The sequence below is a fragment of the Sorex fumeus genome, unplaced genomic scaffold (assembly GCF_029834395.1).
Source record: "Sorex fumeus unplaced genomic scaffold, SorFum_2.1 ptg000098l, whole genome shotgun sequence".
NCBI lineage: Eukaryota > Metazoa > Chordata > Mammalia > Eulipotyphla > Soricidae > Sorex > Sorex fumeus.
Genome location: NW_026606155.1, coordinates 59,479,111 through 59,501,028, shown reverse-complemented (window position 1 = coordinate 59,501,028; position 21,918 = coordinate 59,479,111). Strand labels below are relative to the sequence as shown.

The following is a 21,918-nucleotide window of genomic DNA, read 5'->3' as shown; positions in this document are numbered from 1 at the left end:
GAAAAGTACATCATTTAAAGAAAATTGTAATTATAATTTTCACATAGTAGTTAAAAATTCTGAAATACAATTTCCTAATGTAAAACAGAAAGGGGCTGTCAGGAATTTCAGGTACCTCAAAAAAGCATCCTATGTTGTCATTATTTGGCAAAGTGAATTTAAAGAAGACTCTTGTATAACTGTGTTTCCAGGTATCTGAACAGAAGAATTATTTTTAAAAGTCATGTCATGTAATTACTTACTTGAATAATTTTCAAGGGAGAATCAGGCTGATAAATCTGAAGTCTAGGTACATAATGAACCAGCATGTGAAGCATGTTACAAGCTACGTGGGCTACTGTCTTATTAGTAAACTGCAATGAAAACAAAACAAAATATAAAAAGCATTGTTTAAAATTTCCTCCCGAACCATCAGTCATAAGTTCATTAAACTACTGAAAATTTAACCTGTAAGTTTTCTAAAATAAATGATTTTTGAATCATTTTATTTTTTTAATAACTGCGGTCACATTTTTTTTGTCTGTGGCCATTTCTACACCTATTTGCCCTACAAAAATTTATTTTAAGTATTTTTTTTATTAAATCACATTGAGATACAAAGTTACAAAGTTGTTCTCAATTGGGTTTTAGTCATATAATGTTCTAACACCTGTCCCTCACCACCAGTGTCTCCAGTTACCTTTCTGCCCTCTCTCCCTCCCCCTACACCTGCCTGCCTCTATGGCAGGCACTGTTTCTGTCTCCCTCTCTCTCCCCACCCCCTTACTTTTTGGTCATTATAGTTTGCAATATAAGTATTGAAAGATTATCATGTATATCCCTTTACCTACTTTCAATATTCAATTCTTGTCCAGAGTGATCATTTCCAATTACTACTGTCATATTGGTCCTTTTTATGCCCTTTGTCCTGCACATACTTGTGGCAAGTTTCCAACCATTGACCTCATAGACCCTGTTTTTCTTGGCCTTGGATGTTAGTCTTATATTATATTTTTTAACATATAGCCCACAAGAGTGCATTCATTCTATATTGGTCCCTCTCCTTGTGACTCATTTCACTCAGCATGATACTCTCCACATTCATCCATTTATAAGCAAATTTCATGATTTTATTTTCCCTAACAGCTGCATAGTATTCCACTGCATAGATGTGCCATGGTTTCTTTATCCAGTTGTCTGTTCCTAGACACTCAGATTGTTCTAAGATTCTTGCTACTGTGAATAGTGCTGCAATGAACATAGAAGTGCAGATTGCATTTCTGCTATGTGTTTTGGGCCCCCTGAGTATATTCCTAGAAGTGGTATCGCTGGGTCAAATGGGAGCTCAATTTCTAGCTTTTTGAGGAATGTCTACATTGTTTTCCAAAAAGGCCAAAGCAATCAACATTCCCATTAACAATGAATGAGAGTCCCTTTCCCCTGCATCCACACCAGCAACTGGTTGTTCTTGTTCTGGATATATGCCAGTCTCTGCAGTGTGAGATGGTATCTCACTGTTGTTTTCATTTGCATCTCCCTGATGATTAGCGATGTAGAACATTTTTTCATGTGCCTTTTGGCCATTTAAATTTCTTCTCTGAGGAAGTTTCTGCTCATTTCTTTTCCCCATTTTTTGCTGGAGTTGGATTTTTATTTTTCATGTTAAGGTCTACCAGTGCCTTATATTCTATATACACATACATATAAACCCCTTATCAGATGGGTATTGGGTAAATAATTTTTCCCATCTGTGGACTCTCTTTGCATCTTGGTCACTGTTTTTTTTGAGGTGTAGAAGCTTCTTAGCTTAATGTAGCCCCTTTTGTTTATCCCTGCTTCCATTTGCTAGGTCAGTGGTGTTTCATCCTTGAAGATGCCTTTAGCTTCAGTGGCAATGGAGGGTTCTGCCTATGTTTTCCTCTATGTACCTTATGGATTCAGGTTTGATGTTGAGGTCTTTAATAGATTTAAATCTGACTTTTGTCATGGTGTTAGCTAGAGGTTTGAGTTCATTGTTTTACATGTAGTTGCCCAGTTTTCCCAGCACCACTTGTTAAAGAGGCTTCCTTGCTTCACTTCGTATTTCTTGCTCCTTTATATCCATGACATTTTTCAAAGAAATAGATCACACCCTCCTGAAATTCATATGGAATAGCTAAAGCAATCCTTGGGAAAAAGAAGATGGAAAGCATCACTTCCCCAACTTCAAATTGTACTACAAAGCGGTAATAATTAAAACAGCATGGTATTGGAATAAAGACAGACTCACAGATGAATGGAATAGAATTGAATATCCTGACTAGTTGAATAGACCTTCAAATATATTATCATGTAACTACTGAAAATTTTAATACATTTTGTATTTAAATATTATTAGGAAAATAAACAAACAACTATGAAATTAAAGCTCACAAATCATCCCTCCAAACATATATATAACTTATTTTTCTTTGTAATATTTAACTGCTTTCATGAAAATTTTATTACATTTTCTTTGATCTGAGACTTCAACAGTCTCTAAACTACTTATTCTGTTATCAATCCTATGACAATCTACTATACAGATTATTCTATAAAGGACACATGATATAATTAACATTTGACAAAAGCAATTGAGCATTCAATACTATCTTAATACAACCCACTAGTTTTCTTTACCTTTAATGAAACACAAATTACATTCAGAGCTTCCTTAATTTGAGGGTGACGAGATTCATGGACCAATTCTTCACAAATCCAAATACCTAAACTGCAAAGTGCGACACATCTGCATAAAAGGTAACAATAATAAAAATGTATAAATTCTGAAGTGATATCATCAGTAAAATCACAACACCAACAACCAACCAAAAAATGAGCATGCACTGCATTTTTTTTGTGAATTCATCAACTTATAACTCTGAGTATTAGCTCTTTTGGAGGGTGCGGGGTGTATGTGTGGGGTAGGGGTGGTGGGGTTGGGCCACACCAACAGTTTTCAGGGCTTATTCCTGGCTCTGTGCTCTAGGAGGGACTGGGGGAATCACTCATGGAGAGACTGGGGGTGGACATGACATGGAGTGTCAGGGATAGAATCTAGGTTGGCTGCCCACGTATAAGGCAAGTGCTCTACCTGCTCTACTAACTCCAGCCCCTGAACATTAGCTCTTAAGAGAAAGTGGGAAAAAACATATCCCCAAAACTCTATGCTTAATTTCTTGTTATAATTTGCTACTAGTATCATAAGTAGGAAGAACACACAGAAGAGAATCACTATAATAAACCGGTATTAACAAGCTGATATTACCATAAAGTTTCCCAAACAATTTCAAAGGTAAAAGCACAATATTATCGACTGAGAAAATAAACAAAAAAAAATTAAGTTGCTGATGTAAGTTAAATATTATCTTTTCATTAAAGTTAATGTTAGAAGAAATTTAAACAGGAAACAGAAAATTTACATATTTAAAAAGGATTTTATTTTTTTGGTTTTGGGTTGCAACCAGCAGTGCTCAGGAATCACTCCTGATGAAGTTGAGGGGGGACTGAACAGGGCTGGCCCCACGCAAAGCAAGCACCTTAACCTTGTCCTACCTCTTCAGACTCAGGGATTTCAACAGAAACAAAAACTCTTGTTCTGCTCCCCAATGTCATAAAACTTCATTCCCTACAAACACTCTGTAAGCAGATTTCAGTCTGAATGGAGTCATCTGAATAGCAAGATTTCTTAAGGGTGTTTGAGTATAATAAGCCTTTGATAAACTATTTAATGATTATTATGCTCCTAAGTATAAACAAATAGTCAACTCCTCTCAAACCCTGGCATACCTGTATGTCCTGATGCTGTTAGTATTTATTTTTAAATTTTTATTAGTGAAACACCATGAGGTACAGTTGTACTTACAATTTTTTTGCTTGGGTTTCAATTATACAATGATCAAATACCCATCCCTCCACCAGTGCCCATTTTCCACCACCACGGGTCTCAGTATCCCTCCCACCCCCCCACCCCCATCCCACCCCGCCTCTGTGGCAGGGCATTCCCTTTTGTTCTCTCTCTCCTTTTGGGTGTTGTGGTTTGCAAAAGAGGCACTGAGTGACAATTATGTTTGGTCTATATTCTATTTTCGTGATGCTGTTAGTATTATACTCAAACAAATGCTAAATTTCAAAACAATGTAATAAAAAATTATGAAGTCCCTTTTTCAGTCTATCACAGTGTTAATCCTATTAGATTATTTATTATCAAAACTACTAGAAAGACTTCTAAGTTGACTGCTTTATTTCATTCCTAGTTTTTAACTCATTAATCCTAGGTAAGATCAGTGTGTGTGTGTGTCTGTTTGTGCACACACACAGTTTCTGACATTCCTTAAATTATCAAAATAATTTAAATTCTTTCCAGTATGACTTTACTCCCTGTTCCTGCTCAGATTTTAGGGTATAAGTTTCTAATACTTTCATACCTGAAAGGTAAAAGAAAACAAATCTAGACAAATCTGGGATTTTCCTATGCTCTCAATACACACTGTTGTCCTACAGATACCCAAGCCTATTTGGGCCAGCTATGCTTTGGAGTTCAATATTCATTAACTCGAGGGACTCCAATATTCTTTAACTTGAGAGACGATGCAATTAAAATAGGGAGTGAGAGTAGAGGGAGATCTGAAGTTCTAGATTCAAATCTGGTTCTGGCACTTAATACTTGCATTATCTAATATGGTTCTGAAGAAAAAATGTCAGAGTTTTAATCATGGCTTTGCCAAAGTTGGATAATAAGAAAATTATTTCAATTCTACAGACTTCCAATTATAAAAAGGAGGATAAAAAACCATACATGGGTTATGGGAAAGCTCAGTGGTTAAAAGCACGTGCTTCACAATCTTGAAACCATGGGCTTGATCCCTATGTTGTCCACAAATACACAGTTGCAGCAGCTCTACTGTCTGGGATCCTGGTGCCAGCATGGCCAGGTGTGCACAAGCATCACCTAAAAGGCTTCGCTCTGGTGACCACAACTAAAAAGATGTGTGAGCCCTGTGGCCAGGAGCGCACCTCCCAGCTCTGAGTACCACTGCGCCCTTAGTGCTACAAACCGAGTGTGCAAGCACCAAATTAAAACAGTACAATCCATAATTATAAAAGCAGCAACAGAAAGAAGAAGGGGGAAAACTGTACCTAAATTCTGGATAAAGACTGAATGAGGCAATGTTTAGAACCTTGCCTGGCACAGAGAGGAGGCAAAATAAAAAGTTTACTAAGCCATCAGTTTCTTACTACCACAACGGGAAAAATAATTATGACCGAAGTAATCTCAGTTATGAGGATTAAATGAAACAATAATATGGGAGAATATGTAAAGCATTATCATTATTAATATAGAAAGTCACAGAAATGTATCATTTTAAAATCATCAAATTTGATGGTAAAACTACCGGAAGTGATAATGTGGAACAACAGAAAAGCCACTGTCATTTTCTGGAGTAGTTCTTCAGTATTAAAAGAGAAAGACTTGTTTTTTAAAAAAAATTGATCATATTTATTTTTAAGTTAGATAGTAGCACTGTAGCACTGTCCTCCTGCTGTTCATTGATTTGCTTGAGTGGGCACCAGTAATGTCTCCATTGTGAGACTTGTTACTGTTTTTGGCATACTGAATATGCCATGGTAGCTTGCCAGGCTCTGCTGTGCAGGCGGGATACTCTCGGAAGCTTGCCAGGCTCTCTGAGAGGGATGGAGGACTCGAATCCGGGTCGGCCGCATGCAAGGCAAACACTAGAATCCAGATGGTCAGCACTAGTGCGATGCAACCTCTACTGAGATCCAAATATGCACAGATGATCAGAAAAAGAGAAAATCTCTGTAGAATGTAGGTTGGAATAGCACCACTATTCCATATAGTAATAGACTAATATTGAGGTTAATGACATACTATTGGAATTCAATTCAAGACACCCGAAGTGAGTTTTAGTAAACCTAGGCTGGAGACCTAGTACAGGAGTAAAACACTTGTCTTGAGCATGCTCAACTGGGGTTCTATGCCATGCCCCCATATGTGCGATGCCTGAGTACAAAGCTAAAAATAAGCCCCAAGCACCACTGGCTTGGGCCCCAAAACAAAGCAAAAAACCTGAAATAAAACTCAAATGATATTTTTAGAGAAAAGAAATGCTACTATTGGCAACCTGCTTGATCAGCTAGAAACTATTTTAGGAAAGATTTAATGAAACAGAAAATGATATCTTTTATGTTGTTAAGACATTTTAAAAGGAAAACATTTTGAAGTCCCTTTTAGTTTTTAAATAAGAGTGTACAACAGTAGTGCTGGTGGAGTGGGGAACATGGGGCTGGGCCACTACAGCAGACCTGATCGGTTGGTGTATGGCCCAGAGGTGCTTGGAAGCATCTCACCCAAAGGTGCTGGTCGATAGGGGGCACCTGGTGCCAGGGCTCTAACTCAGGACCTCACACATACTATGTATATGCTGTTCCACTCAAACCATCTCCCAGGCCCAGGAAAAACTTTTTAAAGTCTTATTACTTATATTTTATTTTTAAAATTATCCCAATCTAATATGTATATATTAATATATACTATTTTCTTAGATATATTACTTTCTACATTAAAATAGTTTAATTCAATGAAATGTTCACTGGAAATAAAACTACTTTTTAAATTACTCAATAAGAGACAGCGACAAAATCTGAAGGGAAATTAAGCATTTTAGATACAGGAAAAAGATATTTGGAAAATGATAAGTTGACTTTGGAGGGGACCTCTCAAGCAGTCTGTGCCTCAGGAGCCTGTGGCCACCCTAGCGATAGTACAAGCCCAGTGGAATAGCTGTGCTCTGGAGCCCCAGGGCCACACTAGGTGGTGATTGCTTAGAGGCCTCCAGGGCTAAATTTTTTTTTTTTTTAAGTGAAGTAGGTTGCCATACAAATCATTGGGGGATGAGGGGAGCATTTACTTGCCCATATAATTTTTTTTAAAAATCTGTAACTCTAAAGAATGTTCGCATTTCTCCAACAATCTGGACTGCTAAATAATGCAATAAAGCTTCAAAATAAGATTCCAAGCACAGAACAATCAATCACGTCAAGTCAGAAGAATATTTGACCTACCGTGCAGGACCCGAAGGCTCATCTCTCGCAGAGCTTAATACAGTTTTGATTATAAGTTCCTAAAATAGGGGAAATATAATTAGTCACAAGGACAAGATTTCAATTGCTCACTCCAACATGTATTTGTTAAATGGACAATATGGGCTCAGGCACTGATCTAGGTTGTAGGACTGCAACATTGAAACAGAAAAGTCTTCATTCTCTCATACATCTGATAGTCGAATATCACTCACTGAAGTAGCTAAATGGCTACTTATCCTTGCAAAATTTGTATGTTGTCATTCTAACTCCCCAAGATAATGGTACTTGGAAGTGCTTAGGTGACAAGAGTGAAGTTTATATGGGTGAGACTGAATTTTTTTTAAAAGATGTTTTTAGAAAGTCATTCACCTTGCTTCTCCCACTAGATGACACAATGAGAGGAGAGGGGCTTATGCATCAGAAAGAGGGCTCTCACTAAATGTGACAAAGGTGGACCTGTATCTTGGACTTCTTAGTCTCCAAAACTTGTGAGAAATAAATTAGTGTCACTGATAAGCTACCATATGTATACAAGACTGCAGTATCTTACAGTAGTTCAAAAAAACAAAATAAAGGATTTTGAAAAAAATGGGGGCTTTTAGGTCACATTTGGCTGAACTTGGAGACTACACTTGGCTCACAGTGTTCAGGTGTTGCTCATGATAGTGGTCAGGGCACCATGAAGTGCCAGAGATGGTTTTGGGGCTCCCACATGCAAAGTGTATGTTCTAGCCCTCTGAGCATATCTGGCTCTAGGTTCTGAAATTTATTAAATGTGCATGTTAAAAAATGAAACTTTCGACACACAGATGAATCTCGGACCTGAGCAACTTGCGGCAGAGATGGCCCAGGACTTTGCAAGAGGCCTACTCCGCTGGGCTGCTCCAGACAGGGGTGGGTATTGTCCTTCCGCTGACCCTCTAAGAGCCCCTGCGCATGCCATTTTCTAGAAGCCAGAGAGAAGCACCAGGAACGAGTTTGCGGTGATAGCAAATGGCAAATCCCAAAGTCTCTCAAGACAGGGTGGGGGGGGGGGAGTGGGCCATCCTCCCCTCTCCTCCATTCCCCCCCACACCCTGATGGGATGCCGAGATGATATCACATCTGTCCACCGTCTACTTAAGCTCCCACGTGGCCACGATCCAGAGACAGACAGATGAATCCCAGACCTGAGCAACTTGCTGTAGTGATTTCTTCAGACCCTAATTATTAAAAACTTAGAATTTCTTGAGTACACGGCCACTCTTGCGGCTGCTCAACATTATATTATATCCATAACAAGCAATACAAATCACACTGTCTAGCATTGCTTTTTTTTTAAAAAAAAAAATTTTATTGAATCACCGTGAGAAAGTTAAAAGCTTTCATGTTTGAGTTACAATCACACAATGATCAAACACCCATCCCTCCATCAGTGCACATTCCCCAGAGGTGGTAAGACCGGTCTTGAAATAATGAAGGTAACTAAAGTAGAGAAAGAATGTTTTGCAAATTGTCTGCCATACAGGCAGGGGGGAAGTATGGAATGGGGTGGTAGGAATCTGGGGATTTTGGTGGTGGAAGGGATGGGTGTTTGACCGTATGATCAAAGTTCAAACATGACATTATTGTTATTGCACCTCAAGGTTGAATTAACAAAAAAATTTTAAAAAAACAAAACAACTTTATTTCCTGGTTAGAAGAGTAATAAAAGCTCTTTGTAAGATAATTAAAGTAGATTTAAAGCTCAAAGGTATGAATCCCTCTTAAAACCTTGAGAACTATAACATAAGAGTAAGCATCTTTATCTTTGATATTTGTAAAGCATGTATGAATTTGTGGATAACTGCTAAATAAGTTATTTAATGTAAATATCCAAATAAAGGGCTGGAGCGATAGCACAGCAGGTAGGGTGTTTGCCCTACACGCGGCCAACCCAGGTTCGATTCCTCCATCCATCTTGGAGAGACTGGGAAGCTACCGAGAGTATCCCGCCTGCATGGCAGAGCCTGGCAAGCTCCCTGTGACATATTTGATATGCCAAAAACAGCAACAAGTCTCACAATGGAGACATTACTGATGCCCACTAGAGCAAATTGATGAACAACGGGAGGAGAGTGCTACAGTGCTATACAAATTTAAAATAAACAACATAAATAAAATAATCAAGAGAGAGAATAAACAAAAAAATAAGTCTTATAGTAAGTTTATTTTTTTTGTTTTTTGCTTTTTGGGTCACACCACGTGATGCATAGGGGTTACTCCTGACTTTGCACTCAGGAATTACTCCTGGCAGTGCTAGGGGGACAAATGGGATGCTGGGAATCGAACTTGGGTGGCTGCATGCAAAGCAAACACCCTACCCACTATACTATCACTCCAGTCCCATCTAATAGTAAGTTTATGTTCACCAAGCAGAAAATCAGAAAACTTGACTATAAGTAGCCATAGATAAAATACCCGGATAGGAAAAAAGTAATAAAAAGTATCCATTGTGTGAGACTTGTTGTTACTGTTTTTGGCATACTAAATACACCACAGTAGCTTGCCAGACTAAAAATAAATCTGTTGCAATATAAATCAAACCTGTAAAATATAAAGAATGCAGACATCACAACGGTTAAACACTACAATGGCTAAGAGAACAAGAATGCCATTATATTTGGTTAAAAATCTATTCATTCTTATTTTCTTAAAAAAAAATCATTTATTTACTGAAGACTGTAAACTCGTAAGAACAACCCACATTCTTAGCTTTAAAAAATATGTATATATAAATAGGAACTGGAAAAATAGTACAGTGAGTGAAGTGCTTGCCTTCCACATGGCCTATCTTGGTTTTGATCCCTGGTGGCCCATATGTTCCCCCATCACTGCCAGGAATATATCTTGAGTGCAGGTAAGGCATTTGCCTTGCACACGGCTATCTCGGGTTTGATTCCCAGCATCCCATATGGTCCCCCCAAGCAAAGCCAGGAGTAACTACTGAGTGCATGAGCCAGGAGAAACCCCTGTGCATTTCCGGGTCTGACCCCCCCCCCCCCAAAAAAAAAGTATATGCAACACTTCTGATGAAAATTATTTTTAAAAATGTCAGCACAGGAGAGACAGTATAGGGTTAAGGCACAAGCCTTGGATACAGATGGTCTTGGACTGAAACCATGGTCCCCCAAGTAACCATTAAGTGCAGCCCTGGAGAACCCCAGGACCTGGGATGTCTGTGTAATCTTGAATACTGGTTGGGAGTTCTCCCTTCTTCAATAAATTTAAGTAAATAAAAACTACTCTCAGAGAAAGCAAATATTTCTTTATTTAAAAAAAAAATCATCATGACTTTTAAGGAGCCACAGTATTGTTCTCTAATTTTAAGGACCAACACACGTCAAACATGGAGAGCATCTGTCAATTATAGTAACAAGCACTTCTTGGGACTGTTAAACCCTTGGAAATTTATAATTCTTAGGGCATTCAGCTAGAAATAGTCCTGACATGGTGATAGAATATTCACCACAGGGCATACTACTAGGCACAGAGCACCAAATGTCTTCATTCTAACTAGGATACCTCATCCCACAATTCTTCCTCATCTTAGTTTAGCAATTTTATTATGTCCAGAGGACTAAGGATGTTGATCATATCACAGCATCTGGTAGTTTAGTCACTGTTTCATTTTGCACCATGTACTGTTTAAATCTGTTACTGATTCAGGTGTCTGGGATCACCACCCAAATTCTACCTTTTTCTATAGTGAAACATTACATTGTTTGATTCATCAAATGGGAACTGGAGGAGGAAGAAAATCATGTGGATTCTCAGTTAAGAGAGCCATCAAAATTGTGGAAGCACATTACATTAGAAGTATAGATTCTGGCTCATCAGATGTTTGTTTCTAGAAATGTTGAGTGAATGATCAACTCTTGAGAGACTGACAAGTCAGTGAGTGGGTTTTATCATGAGCAAACATTTCCAAAGTGGTTATAAGCAGACAAAAAAACCTATGTGCCTAATGAACATTCCAGATTCTATGTTTAAGGTAAAGTTGACTATGTGCTTTAACAACTGAGTGGATTTCTACAGGAAAAGAATACAATTTTTTCAACTAAACATGGTTATAAAATCATTTAAATAATCAATATTGGCATCTGACCCTTCTTACCTTAACATCTGTAAACTGAGACACAGCAATATCAGGAATGTTGGGATGAAGAGCAGGTAATTCACAATATAAATTGGGAAAGCAAACCAAAGATCCCAGAAGAACTTGAGCTTCCACCCTTGGTGCCTATGTATAAAAATTTTAAATCTTTAAAATGTATTTAATAATGTGATTACATTAACATAAAAATTAATTTATTATCTAACCAAGTTACACATAGAAGTGAATGAGACAAAGTTCAAAACTGAAAGGAGAAATACAAAAAGGTCCGGTTTTCACCTATACACTGCACATAAAGCACTATTATTCTCAATACACTCAACAAATAGTTTTCTTTAAGAGCAGTTAATAAGCATAAATCAGCTGCAATCAATGTGTATAGCTTACTTAATAGCATAATCACCCTAGTTCTGAGAAAGTACAGATCAATACTTTCAATTTAAAGACAACTCACTCATTGCAATATATTCTAATTATTCAATGTTACTATTTTTGTTATAATTTCAAAGATGAATAGAGTAACTTAAAATAAAAATAAGTATCTTCAAGAAACAGGTAGCAGTCTAGATAATTTTAAAATTATGCATATATTTACTTGTCCTCCCCACCCCAATGAGACCCCAAGTCATCGCCCAAGAAAGGCCTCTCTGGCTCCTGATCAACCTGCTTAACGGCCATGATCCTAGAGACTCAAAAAAAAAAAATCTCGAAACCTAGTGGCTTTTGGCAGAAATGTGTCCAGACCCCGCAGTAGGTTACTGTCTCCAGGCCACCCTAGGGGGGAAAGGATGCTGTCCATCTGCCTGCTCCCCCTTGGGCTCGGTGGCCGCCATCCTCCAGAGGCCATTGGACAGTCAGGCTTGGGCCCGCAGTGACGAAACTGTTGGGCCTCACAGGATGGGGGTGGAGCCGGTCCTGTCCTCCCCACCCCAACGAGACCCCAAGTCATCGCCCATGAACAGCCTCTCTAGCTCCTGATCAAGTTGCTTAATGGCCATGATCCCAGAGAATCAGGAGCAAATCTTGGAACCCAGCAGGTTTTGGGAGAAATCCCTCTAGATTTAAGTATTAAAATTTCGAAATTTCAAAATTGCGCAGCCACTACTGCAGCCACACGACATCATATGCTATTCATAACCAGCAAGAGAAAACAAATTGTCTACTGTTGCCTTTTCAGCAGATCTGAGTGTTGGGGTAAAATCTCAAATAATAATGATGTAGGATAACACTGTTCTGTCCTTCCTGCATAACCTCAGAAATAGTTGATAGTTTATTGGACTGAGGAAAAGAGAAAAACACCTTAAGAGGTATCTTGCCCTTGAGCAGTCAGGAAGGGCTTTCTTATGTTGATTTGGCTACCTGACTGGGTGGAGTGTCAGTCCGGACTAGAAGGGAGCTGGAGAAGGAGAGAGAGGGCTGAAAGATGGACTACCGAGAGACTAGCAAGGGGAACATGTGCTTGAGAGAACCTAGGCCCTCCACAACATAAGTTCTTCCATGGGATAAACTTCCCTGTAATAAACTGCCACTAAGATCAACCGGCCTGGCCCTCGTCTCTTCCTTCATCTGCCCTTGGCCAACAGCCGTCCCGATGCAGGCCACACACAGCGGCTCTAGGGCACCGAACGCGGGCGGTGAGATAGAGCCGTCCAGAGAGCCCGCGTGCATAGTTTTTTACAGCTGGCATCCCTTGGGCGGGCTCGAGCTACCAACTAAAGGTAAGAATTGCGTTCGGTGCACCCCCACTGTAGAAAGTGAATGGGAGAATAGGATTTTTTAGTTGCTGGGAGTTAGAATCCTAACAGCAATCCCCCACTAAGATGGGACAGATTCTGGGCCTTCCCAAGATCTTTCATAGTGTCTCGAGCCGGACTGAACAGGCCAAGACATTTATGGATTTGATTCAGCGTCTCTCCCGCAAAATAGGGAACCCAGAATTCTACATTTCCAGAGACCAGCTCAGGTCCTGCCTTAAGGTAGTTTATGAAGTTAACCCATGGTTCCCAGATGAAGGGACTCTAGAAACCAAGATTTGGGAAAAAGTTAAGAAAAATGTCTATAAGGCATCTAAGGAAGGGACTAAGATCCCCCTAGAATTCTGGAATACATGGGAGATTGTTGATTCTATTCTCCTGTTTTGGAAAAGCACAGTTGAGGAGGAGGAGAATATTAGCAATAATACGGTCTCAGCTCCTCCCCTACCTAAGTCTCGAAAGGGTTTTCATAGTGAAAATATTTCTCAGGCTGATGAATATAGCTTCACTTCCAATGCATCAGATGAAAGTGATATGGATTATGAGTCTGCTAGCACTTACTCGGATTATGAGTCCGAGAGTAGCTCAGCAAAGCGGCCTCCAGACCGCTCGGGACATGCTCCCAATCACCCAGTACAGGCTGAGAAGAAGCAGCTTCCATCTTATCGCAGGTTAAGAATGGATTCTCTCGGTCGTTTCAAAAAGGCCTGTGCCTTATACGGGCCTACATCTCCGTACTGTAGGGAGTATCTTACAGACTGGAGTAAAAAGGCTTACTGGGTACCTCAAGATTTTCGCATGGTTGCTAAAACGTGCTTAAACCCTTCTCAGTACTTACAGTGGAGGATGTGGTTCAGTGATGAGGCCAAGGCAAGGCTTCAGAGCCTAGGCCAGGCTGGACGGAAATTTTCAGATATTAAGCTGACTTATGAGATGTTAATAGGTGAAGGGAAATGGCGTGACCCAAAAAGGCAAGTCACCTTGCCTCGTGCTGTTTTTGCTCATATCCTTGACATAGCCCTGCGTGCATGGGAGAAGATTGATGCAGATGCAGAATTTAAGGGAAGTTTTACTAAGATTGTCCAGAGGGCCTCAGAACCCTATGCAGATTTCATAGGGAGGTTGATGGAAGCTATTGAAATGCAGGGTAAGTGTTAGGAAGCTCAGGAGCTGTTGACTAAACAATTGGCCTTTGAAAATGCTAATGAAGATTGCCAGGCCATTCTGAGCCCTATCAAAGAGAAGGAAGATATAATGGGGTATATGAAAGCATGCAGAAATGTTGGTTCTGTTAAATATAAGGTGCAGATGAAGGCTTTTGAGGCCTATACTGTACAGAGGCAAGCTCAGAAAAGATGTCTTAATTGTGGAAAACCAGGCCACTTTCGTAAGGACTGCAGGGCACCTCCCAAACATACTATTGTGAGAGCACCTCCTGGGCCCTTTCCCAGGTATGAGAAGGGAAACTACTGGGCCAGAGACTACAGAGCCAGACTTGCACCTCCCGGGCCCTGTCCCAGGTGTAAGAGAGGAAATCATTGGGCCAGAGATTGTCGCTTCAATTTTGATGCAGCTGTTGACCCCAATTCGGGAAACTTGCAAGGGCACCAGCCCCAGGTCCCGCAGTATCAGGGGATGTTCCCAGCTGCAGCCCCTCTCCCCAGTGTGGAGTTTCAGAGCTCCAATCAGTATAATCCCTGCAGCCAATAACGGCAGGAAGCGCAGCCCTGGATATTCCCTACCCTGATACGGTTACTATAACCCCTACCCAGTTTTACTACAAATTAAATTCTGGTATAAAGGGACCAATCCCACAAGGCACTGTAGGCACTACTTTTGGGGAGAAGCAGTTTGACTTTTAAGAGAATGCTGCAGCTTTAAGCCCACCACCTCTCCGTATTCAGTGGACATATGGCATGTTTAATAAAAAACAAAAAAAGGAGGTATTTTCTCAACTGAATGTAGCAGGGAAACTCCTCATTCGAGGAAAAGGCTATGCTTTTGTTTCAACAGATGATAACCCCACTGAGAAACTTTGGATCCCATTACGTCTCATCAGAAGTCGAATTCATCTTCCTGAGTTGGATCTCAGACCAGCAGAGACTCACAACCCTTCAAAATCCAGCCCCAAACCATCTCCAAACTGATTTCAGCTAGAAGTTACAAAGGAAAGAAGAGGAACCTGCATCAGAGGACCTCCAGAAGGCCTCTAGCTCCTTTAACACATCACGAGTTCACATTAAGGCATTTTTTATGCCTTTCTCTTTACAGGTTGAGGATTAGACAATGCCCGGCTTCCATATTTTGAATTAACGATACTTTACTTTTACCCTTTTCTTGGAATTCACAGGTTCCTGAAGGAGAAAGGAATGGCTTTTAAACAGGAATACCTTTTTATTTCTCTCTCGGATATCCATTTGTATTGGAACTTCCCTCTGTCTTTCTCTCTACTCACAGGCACGGAGACCAAACACTGATGGTTAAAGCCTCTGATAACTTTAAAAAAGTGTTTTTCTCAAACATAAGCTAGGTTGCACATCTGTGACTGCTGATGAACCTGACCGGAGAATGGCTGCATTCCCCTACTGAAGTACTCCTGCCAGAAGTTGTGATGCTCCTGTTCCAGTGCTCCCCGGCTGATCCAGTGCTTCCTGAAATTTATTGGACTCCTAATAGCTGCTCCCCTGGGAATCATTGCTGCGACCACTCCTGATGCTGTTACAGGAACAACTCTTCAGTTTTGATCCAGACACTTTGTTTCTTCAGAATGGAACTAAATGACTCTCATCATTGGTAATTCTAATCACCCCTGGACAGTGCAGGACAATTGGACGCTTTACTATAAGCACTGCCCTAGGTCCAGGATTGGACTGAAATCTTGATACAACTAATGAGACTGTTTTGTGTTTGGAATTGTTCCTTTGTTTCAAATTTTGTGTTTTTGTAAAAAGAAAAATAGGGGGGAGATGTAGGGTTCAGATTTATTGGGTTGCTCCCATTACAGTGGTTCCATTTCTCTGTGTTTATTTGTAACTTTCTTTGTGTTCTGTTGACTTGTAAATTATTGTTTTTATCTTCTCCCTAAGCCCTTTGCATAGTTTATTCAGAGCAAAGTTCTTTTTGTATGGACACAAGAAGACATGCTTATGTAATGTGACTCTCTGATATTTCATTCCTGGGCATCTGCTTTCTCAACTTAAGCCTCAGTTGCCCTCACTTCCTAGCACCCTAAGGGCAGGGTCCCGATGAGGGACTGGATGGACCCGGGGCAAGCTGTAAGCTATGTGCTACCCTGGCATCGAGATGGGCCTGGCCAAGGTGCCACTATGCTTAACTATAAGTTAAGAGCTTGGTCATGGACAAATGCTGTCATGATCCAGAAAGTAATAACTAGATTTGGACCCTGCTAGGGCTAGGAATGATTAATCTGGCCTGAGCACTGTACTCTGAGTCTATGGCAAGATGTTCCCAGGAGAGCTGCCCTAAAAGTCTCAATGTTATCTCTTACTGTGTCCACACAAAAATAGCTAGTAATTTTTCCTGTTTCAAATTTTGTGTTTTTTGTAAAAAGAAAAAGGGGGAGATGTAGGATAATACTGTTCTGTCCTTCCTGCATAACCTCAGAAATAGTTGATAGTTTATTGGACTGAGGAAAAGAGAAAAACACCTTAAGAGGTATCTTGCCCTTGAGCAGTCAGGAAGGGCTTTCTTATGTTGATTTGGCTACCTGACTGGGTGGAGTGTCAGTCCGGACTAGAAGGGAGCTGGAGAAGGAGAGAGAGGGCTGAAAGATGGACTACCGAGAGACTAGCAAGGGGAACATGTGCTTGAGAGAACCTAGGCCCTCCACAACATAAGTTCTTCCATGGGATAAACTTCCCTGTAATAAACTGCCACTAAGATCAACCGGCCTGGCCCTCGTCTCTTCCTTCATCTGCCCTTGGCCAACAGCCGTCCCGATGCAGGCCACACACAGCGGCTCTAGGGCACCGAACGTGGGCGGTGAGATAGAGCCGTCCAGAGAGCCCGCGAACACACAACCTTCTGCATGCATAGTTTTTTACAGGTCTGGTGTCAAAATATTGAATGTGATCAAAGTAGAGAGAGAGTAATGTGAAAATCATTTGCCCCACAGGTAGGGGGAGGGTGTGAGATGGGGGTATACTGGGGCTGTTGGGGGTGGAGAATGGGCACTGGTGAAGGTACGGGTGTTTCATTGTTTGACCGAGACTTAGACCCGAAAGCTTTGTAACAGCTCCCACGGTGATTCAATAAATAAAATTATAAAAAATGAAGGGGCTGGAGTGATAGCACAGTTGGTAGGGTGTTTGCCTTACACGCAGCCAACATGGCCGACTGGAGTTCAATTACTCCACTCCTCTGGGAGAGCCCGGCAAGCTACTGAGAGTATCTCGCCCGCACGGCAGTGCCTGGTAAGCTACCTGTGATGTATTCGATATGCCAAACACAGTAACAACAAGTCTCATGATGGAGACGTTACTGGGCCCGCTCAAGCAAATCGATGAACAACAGGAGGACCGTGACCATGACCAATTAAAAATGAAAAAAAAAAAAGAAAGTAAGGTGGAGTTCATGCACAATTCAATCAGCTAATCAGTGGCTGAATAAATAGCAGTACTCCTACATAGAAAAGAAAAAAAATTTTTTAAATCAAATTATGCATATATTATCATTATACTACAAAAATTAGAATTTATAATTGACTGTTAATGAAAGTAACTTGGGAGGTGATGTTGGAGTCACACCCAGTGGTGTGGTAAGCAAAGGCTTATTCCTGACTCTATACTCAGAGATCATTCTTGGTGGGGCTTGGAGATTAAACAGGGATTGGCTGTGTACAAGGGAAGCACCTACTGAATGTACTGTTTTTCCTAGCCCTATAAATTAAGGTGACTTTCATCTTTTTCCTTAAGCTGTATAAAGTCATTTCTGAAATATATGTAGTATGTATAATGGCCTGTATTTAATCCCTGGCTCAATGTACCCCCAACTTTCCTTGTCTCTTACCAGTCAGAGGTGGTAGGGCCAGCGAGCCCTGCTGGCCCGCTGCAGTACTGGGCCGAGCACTGTATCACTGACCTAAGCACCTGTCTCTTTTTTTTCTTTCTCTCTCACACACATGCATACACCCACACCCACACACGTGTGTGCCTCTGTGCACCCCATGAGTAACTCCAGGAACAACCCTAAGAAGTAGGCTGCAAACATTAGATGTGGTCCCTATACTAAGGTACAAGGTAGTGGTATAAAGTGTAAGAGTAAATTTGATTATAAGTTGTCTTTTAAGAACAAAACTGATTAAAAAAATCTATGTATTTTCAATATCAAGGTAACATGATTACAATAATGGTAATAGTTCATGCTTTTCTCCACTGTCCTTACATACTTCTGGTCAGCCTTTTTCCTACCCACCCTCTTACTAATCTCAGTTCTGCTGACAGAGTCCGAGGTTTTCACTGAACACTGTTTTCATTGAACACTGTCCAAAAATTATTTAATGAAAGATTAGCTAAGGACAGAATGTACAGGTATGTGGGTATAATAATAACAGAACTGCAATTTAATTAAGAAAGGAAAAACTGAATTCAATTACTTTATCAACTGCCCAGAGTGGATGGAGGTGGCATTAAAATAAGATAATCAAGGTATAGATCTAAGTGGTAAGCCAGAGTAAAATGTTGAGCATCTCCAACATCTTCCTGAGGAACACTGTCCCTAAACTATAGTGGAAATGTGGGTTGGGTTTGACTTCTGCAATGACTGGTTTCTGATATAATCTTTCTCAATAGGTATTTCTCATAGGAGTCACGGGAAACAGAAAATGCTTATTTTTCTAAACTTTCACAAGGGAGTTTTACATCCTTCTAGATGACGCAAGTAAATCATATTAAAATGGATATTAGGGATTAACTGTAACACAGCCTAAAGAGCCTTTTGGTCGGAAGCGCCAGCGCTCAGTAAATCGTAAAAATGACCAACACAAAAGGAAAGTGGAGGGGCACCCGCTATATGTTCTCCACACCTTTCAGGAAACAAGAAGTTGTTCCTTTGGCCACATACATGCGTATATACAAGGAAGGTGACATCGTAGACATAAAGGGAATGGGCACTGTCCAAAAAGGAATGCCCACAAATGTTATCATGGCAAAACTGGAAGAGTCTACAATGTTACCCAGTATGCTGTTGGCATTGTTAACAAACAAGTCAAGGGCAAGATTCTTGCCAAGAGAACTAATCTCCTCATTGAGCATATTAAGCACTCTATAAGTCGATACAGCTTCCTGAAATGGGTGAAGGAAAATGATCAAAAACAGAAGGAAGCCAAAGAGAAAGGAACTTAGGTTCAACTGAAGCACCAGCATGTTCCACCCAGAGAAGTACAACTTGTAAGAACCAATGGAAAGGAGCCTGAGCTGCTGGAGCCCATTCATGGCATGAGAAGTGTTTATTTAAAAATAAAGAGACTCCTGGACTATAAAAAAATAATAATAATAAAGAAAAAAAAACAGCCCAGAGAAAGACTGCAGAAAATATGCTAGTTATCCAGATAAAAATCTCATCAAACAGTAGTAATACTTCCAAAGTAAGTTTATTGTTAAAAATTGATAGTGTTAATCATCAGAGAGATGCAGATCAAAACAACAATGAGATATCATTTCACACCACAGAGACTGGCCCACATCCACAAGAACAAAAGCAACAGGTGCTGGCGCGGATGTGGCGAGAAAGGGACCCTCCTTCACTGCTGGTGGGAATGCAGGCTGGTCCAACCCTTTTGGAAAACAGTATGGACGATTCTCAAAAAATTAGAATTTGATCTCCCATTTGACCCAGCTATAGCACTCCTGGGAATATATCCCAGAGAGGCAAAAAGGTATAGTCGAAGTGACATCTGCAATTGTTTGTTCATTGCAGCACTCTTTACAATAGCCAGAATCTGGAAAAAACCTGAGTGCCCAGAACAGATGACTGGTTAAAGAAACTTTGGTACATTTACACAATGGAGTACTATGTAGCTGTTAGAAAAGATGAAGTTATGAAATTTACATACAAATGGTACTACATGGAAAGTATCATGTTAAGCGAAATGAGTCAGAAAGAGCGGGATAGACACAGAAAGATTGCATTCATCTGGGGAACATAAAGCAACAAAACGGGAGTCTAACACCCAGGAATGGCTGAGATTAGTACCAGGAATTTTGCTCCATGACTTGAAGGCCAGCCACATGTGCTAGGTGAAAAGGAAGCTCAGATAGAGAAGAGAGCACCAAATAAAGGGTGTTGTGAAGACCCTCCCACGGTGGGAGAGACATGCTAAAAGCAGTCTATAGACCAAACATGATTGCCACTCAATGCCTCTCTGGCAAAACACAGTACCCAAAAGAAGAGAGAGAGAACAAGGGGGAATGCCCTGCCACAGCAGCAGGGTAGGACGGGGGGGGGGGGGGGGGGGGGGGGGATAGGGGGTGGGAGGGATGCTAGGACCCGTGGTGGGGGAGGATGGGCACTGGTGGAGGGATGGGTACTTGATCATTGTATAATTGAAACCCAAGCACAAAAATTTATAAGTCTATAACTGTACCTCATGGTGTTTCACTAATAAAAAAAATGATTAAAAAAAAATTGATAGTGTTTCTGCATTATTCTTGGGTCCTTTGGCCACATTTGCCAGCATCTAGGATTGATAATCTTACATACTGATAATACTTTAAGAGCTTTGTAATTTATTTACAATTTCCAGTTTGTCTTCCATTTAATTTACTCCTAGATTAATGCACATACTTAATGTTTCCGAAGTACAGATTCAATCATCTCTCTCCCTACCCTACTTTAATTGTGTATCTCATATAGCATTACAATCTATTCCCTGGCACTCAAAATCTAAAGCAGCGCTTCTCAATCTTTTATTTCCTCACAAATCACTATAGATACAGTTAATATGCTTATTATTTTATTTTAGTAGATCTGTTATAGGAAATGACATTCCAATTTTCTAACAAGTACCCAAATCATGCTAAATGTTTCTGATATGCAGACCATACTCTGGGCTCTGGAGTAACTTTCTGTTCTGTTTACTAATCCCTATCTTCTAAACAAAAGACATATGTCATTCCCTGAAAACAATTCACTCAATCAGTGCCTGCTGTCCTTTGTCAAGAATAGCCTCCCTTCATCTTTGTTTTTATTTATAATACTTACCTTTGAAGAATTTATTCAACTGTTGAAATTGAACAGTTTGAAACTGAAAAATGAAATTCCTAATATCCCTATACAAATAAGATCTCTTCTTTCTCTGAATTACCAAATTATTTAACAAATTAAATGTATATACAGTGTTATACTATTTCATTCATGTTACAAATATAAATTTAATCCTTATAACTTTAAGTGGAAGATCATCTCCATTTCATAGAAAAAAAAAGAAAAAAGAATTTCTGTAAGTTACAGCTAATAAGTAGCAGAACTGGGATTTGAACCCAGGCACACTAGCTCTAGACTCCATTCTTTCAACCAATGTGCGAAATTCTGCCTATTGATTCTCAGTTGTTGTCCTGTGTTCAATGGTTATTTTTATTTTTAAGTAATTTTCTTTGTATATGTCTCTCACCTCTTTAGTGAAGCTGATTTTGATAGGATTGTTAATGTACTTTCCTAACTCTACAGCAGCAGTCTTAACGTTGAGCACAGTATGTAGCTAATTAACTCTTATCCTTTTGTTTTTCACTCAGAGGAATACTGGATAGTAGGGTAAACATAAAGTTAATAAATAAAGGTCTTAGTACCATATTGAACACATACCAAGTGCTGAATAAATACTTACACATCCAATTAATAAATACCTTTATGTGTGATGTTGTGCTATGCCCTAGAGATATCGAGATGTGTTAAGATATGATAATTATC

At 40.0% G+C, this 21,918-nt stretch overlaps 1 protein-coding gene across 6 annotated transcripts in view; it reads right to left on the bottom strand.

The window, feature by feature from the left end:
- Positions 1–21,918, bottom strand: part of RALGAPA1 (Ral GTPase activating protein catalytic subunit alpha 1) — a 220,919-nt gene that overhangs the window by 91,293 nt on the left and 107,708 nt on the right. For all 6 annotated transcript variants that reach the window (XM_056133139.1, XM_056133142.1, XM_056133143.1 and 3 more), the window contains 4 exons: positions 11,240–11,365; positions 7,084–7,142; positions 2,638–2,746; positions 243–353 (listed from right to left, as the gene is read on the bottom strand). In XM_056133139.1, coding sequence (XP_055989114.1) covers positions 243–353; positions 2,638–2,746; positions 7,084–7,142; positions 11,240–11,365 — 405 coding nt within the window. The remainder of the gene's footprint in view (positions 1–242; positions 354–2,637; positions 2,747–7,083; positions 7,143–11,239; positions 11,366–21,918) is intronic.